General features: G+C 40.9%; 1 protein-coding gene across 3 annotated transcripts in view; it reads left to right on the top strand.

The window, feature by feature from the left end:
• Positions 1 to 2,424: 2,424 nt before the first annotated feature.
• The window catches only part of LOC116737620 (CD166 antigen homolog), a 74,213-nt gene continuing 68,441 nt past the window's right edge, over positions 2,425 to 8,196 (top strand). For 2 of the 3 annotated variants that reach the window (XM_032590891.1, XM_032590892.1), the window contains exon 1: positions 2,425 to 2,727. In XM_032590891.1, the coding sequence (XP_032446782.1) occupies positions 2,682 to 2,727 (46 nt within the window). In that variant the 5' untranslated portion in view covers positions 2,425 to 2,681. The remainder of the gene's footprint in view (positions 2,728 to 8,196) is intronic. The other variant, XM_032590893.1, reaches the window with a different exon arrangement.

Below are 8,196 nucleotides of genomic sequence, written 5' to 3'. Positions count from 1 at the left end.
AAAAATATGTTTTTTCCATATTTGTTAAAGCTGTCACCATGTTGTGACAGTTTGAGACAGATAATCAGTGAAAACAATCAATCTCCTCCACCTCCTCCCTGAGCTGCTATTACTGGCTAAAGTAATGCAACGTTCCGACCAAAACAACCAATCAGAACCTGGAGGAGGATCTTAGTGCTGTCAATCAACCTCATTCACTCACTGCTAAATGTGCTAATGGTGAAAAAACAACTTATTACAGGGAAAAATGTTTCTCTGCTGTCATTGGTAGCTATGCTAACTAAACTGAGCATTCACAACAGGCTGCATTAGCTACAGCCTAGGGAAGAGCAGCACCACATGAGATTGTGATTGACAGCACTAACACTCTCCTGTCTCAGATTAGTTGTTTCTAGATATCACTGGGAGAAAGCAGAGGAAATAGATTTTTAACAGATTATCTCTCATACCTTACTGTCCCAACATAATGACAGTTTTAACAAATATGTAAAAAAAAAAAAGTTTTTATAAAAGTGACATACTGCAGCTTTAATTTCACTCAGGAGAGGACGGGTCAGGAGGGACGAGGGTTAGAGCTGCTGCTGACTGACTCACCTGTTAAGTAGTAAAAGGTACAGGGACAAGTTGAATATATGAATATGTTGGTAATTTTTTTCCTTAATTCATTAGATGCTAGTGAAATGGAGGCAAACAGTAGTCAGTAGCTAAGCTAACTATGCTGAATGGTTGATAATCTCACACAGTCTACTCACCTCTCGGAGAAAAACTGTTATAAATTGACACTCTTGCTTTTTTCTCTCTCTGTCTCTCTATTTTTTGAAAACCTACTTTATTATTTTTCTTAGCAGCACAGTAACCGCCACAGTCGTTCGTGTTTTCTACTGTCTGCTGCTGAACAACCGTCACCGTCAAGCGCTCCAAGCAGGAGCAAATCATTTCATGCAGATCCAGGGGGGTTCAGGGCAAATGTGTGCTTTTTGGTCTGGGAGGGATAACATTTCATTTTTACTGCTAAAAAACAATTTTAGAAGACACAATATAATTAATTTTGTAATTGACAGGGCCCCATTTTTTTAAATTTCTATGAACAAAATAAAAAAAAAAATGTGGAGGGCCCCCTATTGGTCAGGGGCCCTTGGAATTGTCATAACTTTTCCCCCCTATAGAGCACTGCTGCGCTCATCCACTGGTCATGAAACACTTTCTCACACATTTTGACCATTTTTAAAATATATATATATATATATATATATATATATATATATATATATATATATATATATTCTTGATTAGTTCAAAGAGCTGCCAATAATACCTGATTTTAACATTTCTGTGTCTGGAAAAAAATTGGCATTAGATGTGTTAATGCATGTTGAGGTATATCTGGTTTTATAACTATTAAAATGTGAAGTTATATGTGATTTTAGAGAGGATCCAAAGTGTTTATGAATTTTATCTAGTCATAGACAGCTGTGGTCCCTAATCTCTTGCGCGTAGCAGGGCCCCACTGTAGATGGTGCATCACAGTTTGTTTTATGGGGCTGTGCAGCTGAAGACCAGTATAATAACAATGCCTTTAGGTAACACAGTGTGTGTGCATGTGTGTGTTGCCTCTAATAGACCAGCAACCTCTCTGTATTATCATTATATTTATTGTGCATTGCTGTTATACCAGTATGTATGTTTAAAAGTGATAAACGCTACTTATTTTGACTAATTATAAATGTTAATAGAAAAACATAATCACAGTAATATGGAATTATGGAACATTTTCAAACATGCTATAGCAAAGTCACAATTATTACTATTATGGTTATTATTAGTGGTAGCAGTTTTGTTGTTATTGCCTTTCCTCTTCTGACTGTTGCTGTTTACATTATGCTGGTAAGTTACTGAATAAATCATACTACTTAAAATAATTGAATAATCTATCTCACAAAATTGTTGCAAAGCAAACTTTTTCATCACCTCAATTATTATTATATTTTTTACTTCAGTTAGCCTTACCCTCCCTGTGATTAACTTTTAAAAGCAGTTGTGGGAGTTGTGTTTTTATTTATTTATTTATTATTTTTTTAAGAAGTGCTGCTTTCCTCCAAGTGTCCCTTTGAGTTCTAAATGTGTGTGCAGACTGAGGATGAGAATGAATGAATGAATGAATGAATGAGAGAAACGAGGAGTTGGAGATGAGAGAGTACAGAGAGGCGGTGGTGGTGGTGGTGGTGGAGGTGGGGGAGAGGTGGGGGGCTTAAGGAGGCCCGTGTGATGGGGGTGCACTTATATACGTGTGTGGGAGGAAGGAGGGGAGTACTCGCTGCTGGAGGGGGGAGAGCAGGGAGGGAGCGCGGGCGGGTAGGGGGTGAGTATCGGAGGCGGAGCCGCGCGCAGGATCCTCCGCCCTCGCGCTCTTCTGCGAGCCCCTTGCAATTACCTGTTTGAGCAGAGCTGATGTGAGCGCGAGCACATGCCACGTTGGGAGAGGAGCCAAGACCAACCAGCGCGAGGGAGCGAAGCGAGCCGGGCGCGCGAGGACTCTTTGATTTAATCCACCCGCTTAAATAAGAACAATAAAAGAAGAAGAAGAAAAAGGAAGAAAAAAAAGAAATAAAATTGTGAAGTGGGTTTTAACAAACCTTCGAATCAGAAACAGAGCTGACTAAGGATCTGTGAGAATCGCCAGGATGATGCACTTGTTGTCCCTCCTCTTCTCCGCGCTCCTGTGCCAAGGTAAGCTAATTTTTTTTTTGTCTGGGGTGTCATGATGGTAGAAGTGGACCCAGGTAAATGCGTGAAAAGTGCTTTCTCTTCCTCGCAGGTCCATCACAACTTCAACGACAAGAAATAAACAGAAACAACGAGGTTTTTAAATCGCATTCTTGAGTTTGCGCTCTCGCTGATAGTTTTCTTTAAGCAAGCCTTAGAGTAGGTCCTTCAAACATCTACATTTGATTAAAATTTCCTCACCTTTAAAAAAAAAAAAAAAAAAAAAGAATCAATATCAACTCTTTACCGTATTTCAAAAAATGTCCGGCTTGTATCGATAGGTGACTTATAACTATCTATAAACTCATTATGAGCGCATTGTGGATCTGTGAGGTGGTCATCACTCAATCCTGATATGTGCTCAGTGCCTTGGTTATGATGATCTCATTAACATGAGTCATTTTTCCGAGTGTGTTTTCTGTCCTTGTTAACAAGCAGGCTGTTGAGACCGAATGATGCCGGTCTCCTGTATGATTTATGATAATTATGGGCTGTCCATGCGAGGGAAGCATTCCTTACATGCTCTGTCTAGTAATTACACATAGGGATGTTGGCAGGAGTGTTGGCTTGTGTGAGTGAATGGGCCCTTAGTTTTAGCAAATCAAGTGGAATCTTTTTGTTTTTAAGCCAGAAAGTATGTATTGAAAGTGATTGTCTTCTTTTATGGGGCGGGGAATGCATTTAAATATGGACAAAGGCTGTGCACCTATGTGTTTTGCACATGTTTTGCATTTGTGGACATGTCTGCGGCTCTTTGTAGTTTTCCATTTGGTCTGCTCTTGTTGGGTCAACAGGTAGCAGCACCATGTGTTCTCATCACTCAGCCTGGCTGCAAGCAGAAAGCCATAAGCTCAGAGCATTTCCTGGGATAAGAGAGGGGCGGGGAGGTTGATCCCACTCTGCTCCCCTTCGCCTCGCTGCTCAGCAGTGGCGCCTGTTGTTGTAAAAGAACACCGTGCAGCACCTTTCAGCCCAATCCAGGTGCTTCATCTGAATGGAAGTTTTAAAGAAAAAAGAAAGAGGTCTCTTAATGGCTTTACATCATTGTGTTGCTACGGTGCGGCGTGCGCTTTCAGATATCCTCCACAGTTGGTCATGATGCGAGTGATTAAATAGTTGAAACATTTTGTCTTTGCTCGCAAGATCGCGAGAAAAGCAGTCGCACTGATTAACACGGTGTGAGAAAACTATACTCGAAAGCTCTCGCTAAACATTTGGCAATGGCAGCAGTAATGCTGCTGCAGAGCTTGTTTCTCAAACTGTTGGGGTTTATTTGATTTGAAGAGATCACATTTATAACAGCTGCGAGTGCTTGAGCTTCAAACTCCGAGCAACTGCTCGCAACCAGATACAGCCAGAAAACAGGAGTCAGTCCTGGGACAAATACTCCGGAAAGATGCATCTGTTTTTTTGTTCACCGCCTCAGCTCCACCCTTCCCCCACCGCCGCTCCCCCACCCACCCCAACCACCACTCCCTGCTGCACTGCCCTTCCTGAACAGACAGACAGACAGTGCCTCGGTGTCACAGCTGGTCTTAGTTGTCGGGCAAGTGGGGGCTCTTCTCTTGCTAATGGACTAATCTCGTGCTGGAAGGGGGTCACCCAATTCCACCTGAGAGCCATTCACTCGCCACTCTTTCATCTCCTAACTAGGTTATGTCGAGGCTTGCCTGATGTTTGAATCTCAGGAAAGAGGGATTGAAGGGCTTTAATTGCATGTTTGGGTTCTGCGCTTAATTTCCCACAACTGTTCATTTGTGTCCCGTCTCTTTTGAAGACCGCTTGCAGTTGGGTTTCTTCCTTGTGCAAAGCGATTCCTTTGTGCAACTCGCAAGTATTGTGTCCCCTTCATGCAAAATTCAGATGCAGTCATGAGAGGGATGGGGAGCCATCCGAATCATGACTGAACAGAAATCCCGGAGCTTTGCTTCCCATTTCGATATCCTGTTTAACTTTTGACCTCCTAAAACACTTTTCTGTGGACTGGAATACGAAAGTGGAAAGCTGTCCAAGCGCCGCGATGCGACTAGAAATTAAAATTGACTTGATTAAAAAAAACACACACAAAAATTAATAGCTGCACTTTTATTTTGGTGGCAAGTTTTGACTCGAGGCTTAGTTAACATATTGGGATGATAACTCTCCTGGTGACTTTAATTAGTTTCATTCCAGTTTGGTTGGATCTGGAGGCTAAAGCTGGATGGTAGTCCAACAGAAGCTAATGCCAGTGTGGACATCCAAGCTCTTCAAACAATTCCTATCTGAATAAATGTCACTGGGGTCTCTGTGAACATTGTTATACAAACGTTTGAACCTCTGCTGTGTTTACATTGGGTGGTCATTTGCAGAAGAGCTGATAATTATTTCCACAGGAAGTTGAGGTTGGAGCGTCGGTGTTCCACCAGTGATCGTCCTGCGTGAAACACATTCTGAGCGTGATAATGCATGCATACAGAGCAAACAGAATAGCTTCATGTTGATGTTGATATTTAAAAACACCTAAATGCTTCCCTTCTTGTCTTGTACGTGTGAACCCACTGTGTAGCATCTCATGAGGTGTACGCAACCTTGCGCTTGCGTCTAAATAAAAGTAAGGCCATGTAAAAATCAATAAAACAGCATTCACTTAGTCTGATAAAAATCTGCTCCTTGTCCGAACAGAGTTGAGGCTTACCGGAAGTTGCGTGCGCTGTTAGCAGCCATCCCCCACTGCGAAGAGATAAGTGTGAGTTGTAAAAGACAAATTTAGCATTTGGAAAACTACAGGTAGACTACAATTCTGGGGTGGGGGAAAAAATAAAACAAAAATGCAGAAATTTAGCAAGGCTAGTGTTCATTTAAATCACTATCCAGACTTCCCTTTAATACAACTTGAATCCCAAAAGGTTCATAGAGTTCTACAGGAAGAATATTTACGTGACAGGCAGAATGTCAGAATGTTGCAGAAGTTATGTTTCACACAGGAAGATTATCGATCTCTATCTTCACTATCAAGATTACGGCCAATGCCACCTCCTACCTCCACCTCTGTGTAAAAATTCAGTGGGTTCTCTATGAATAGCCACACATACAAATGTGACGGCAACTTATAACATGGCTTGTATGAAGTTTTTGTTTTATTAGTAGACTACAATAATTTTAAGATGGTAGAAATCCGCTTTAGTTTTGGAACTTCTTGGACTAGCCGTTAGCTTCAGGTTTTTTCGTTCAGCTACTCTAAATATTCACAGACTTCTTGTGCAAATAACTGCACACGTCTGCAGATAAGCAGTCACATTAATGACATAAATATTTTTCCTGTTGAACAATATGAACCTATTGGGTTTTGTTTGAAAGGGAAGTCTGTATTGGTCTTGTTTTTATTATTTGTTAACTTCAGAATCTGGCACAAGCTATGCTAAGTAATCGCAGGATTACACCCAGGGGTGGAAATTAATACTGGCCAAATGCGGGTAAAAATATGAAGTGGCGTGTAAATTGGAGCAATGCACCTGCCACTGTGGCGGGTGTACAATTTGAACAGAAAAAAAAGCTGCATTCAGTTTCAACTTCTGTCCTGGGAAGGAGTGGGTGACTGGACTAGAGACTGATGCACATACTGTATGTGGGACAGACCTAGGCTGTCATAATTTAACAAAAAATATATATCAAATCTAATTTTTATCGGCCACGGCAGCCCATTGATTGATTTCATTGACGGACATTGGACTTATCCAATGAAATCCCCCAGTCCTACTTGGCCCCGCCCCTCTCCACCAAGGTTATAAATAGAGCCATTTCAGCTAACGGTTAGCTGCTAACCGGAGTCGGAGAAAAGTGAGCGGATACGAGACCGGGCGGGTCAGAAAACCTACAACAACAAAGTGCGTAAGTCCATTCAGAAAAATGTGTCAAACTAACCAATATGTTAATTACCACACAGTAACATCACGAAGGTATTAATAAAAGCAGGGAGGGAGAGAAGCTAACGTGGGAAGGGAGTAAAGGGGGAATATAAAATACAGCAGGTAAAATACAGTTGTTTCCCAGAAAAAACGGGAGACTTGACAGGTATGGGGATATCATTTGCTTGTACTAGTGGGATTTGTAATTGAAAGAAAGAAAAAACACTGGATGGTGAAATGTCTGAGTGGCTGGTAAAACAAAAATTTTTAATTTCCACCCCTGATTACACCAGATGCAAACAAGGCAGTGGTTTAAAGGTCAAAAGAATAACAGTTGTTTGAAATAATAGGATTATTTTTTATCAGAATTGTTTTAAGATGGTAGAAGTCCATTACAGTCATGGTCACTCTCAAACTAGCTGCTAGCTTCAGCTCCTGGGACCAACTTACCCAAATAGTCATAGGCTTCCATGCAAAAACCTGCCCAATACAAATTTGAATGTGGTCTAACATTTCATTAAATTGAGTTGGTATAAAAGCTATAGGATTTTTGAGATTAGAGTTGTTTTCAGACTGCAAATGCTCACCTTTTCTTGGTCCTCCTGGACTAGCCGTTAGCTTTAACTCCAGGACCAATTATGTAAATAATTGGGTAGCCAACACTACCTAATGCAAAAATGAAAGCAGTTTCAAGGTTCATTCAATATCATTTATATATATATATACTGTATATATACTGCTCAAAAAAATAAAGGGAACACTTTAAGTGTTAAACACCTGTTTAAGTGTTCCCTTTATTTTTTTGAGCAGTGTATATAAACAACCATTGCATTTGAGACTGAAGTCATTTTAAGTCATTCTTGGCTCCTTTTGGTGTGGCTGAGAGTCTCAACTAATCTGGATTCATCCTAAATAAATAAACCAAAGGAGCTGTAGCATTAAGTTTGCATAACCTTGCTTCAGACATTCTAAAATATCTCTTTAAAGGGAATAAATGGGCTGTAAAATCCATGTAGTCTGACTAACAGCATCTTAGAGGAACAAAGGGAACATCAGCCCTATTAATCCACAGTTCCCCTCACTTCTTATAATAAGAATGCTTGAAATGCTCCCAAAAGTGATATCTATACAAGTTATTGTCCTGCTGGCTGCTTAACCCAAATTTAGCTGCTCATGATGTCTCTCAAAAGGCTCTAAAGGCCTCTTAGTGCTTAGTTGCGAGTGAGAATGTGAAGTGGACCCCCCCCTTTTTTTTTTTTTCATTTCACACAGTTAGCACACTTGTGTTTTGGATGAAAAAGACCACGGATAAAGGGAGGCAGACGCCATTACTTATCCAAGAAGCACAAAGAAAGTGAGATATAAGAAGGAGACAGATGTTCGCTGCTGAGAATAAGGTTTGTGTGCTTATTTGTGTGCACCTTGCGCTCCACTGGCCTTGATCAGAATAAGAAATGAGCGGAAAGTCTGAGCAGAAGGCAGAGCTGTTGCTGGTGGAGAGAGGGGTGGGGGGAAGCGAGGCTCCTTTAAAAACAGAAAAACAAAAGAA

Source organism: Xiphophorus hellerii, chromosome 18 (genome assembly GCF_003331165.1).
Source record: "Xiphophorus hellerii strain 12219 chromosome 18, Xiphophorus_hellerii-4.1, whole genome shotgun sequence".
Lineage (NCBI taxonomy): Eukaryota > Metazoa > Chordata > Actinopteri > Cyprinodontiformes > Poeciliidae > Xiphophorus > Xiphophorus hellerii.
This window is presented reverse-complemented; position numbering and strand designations above follow the sequence as displayed.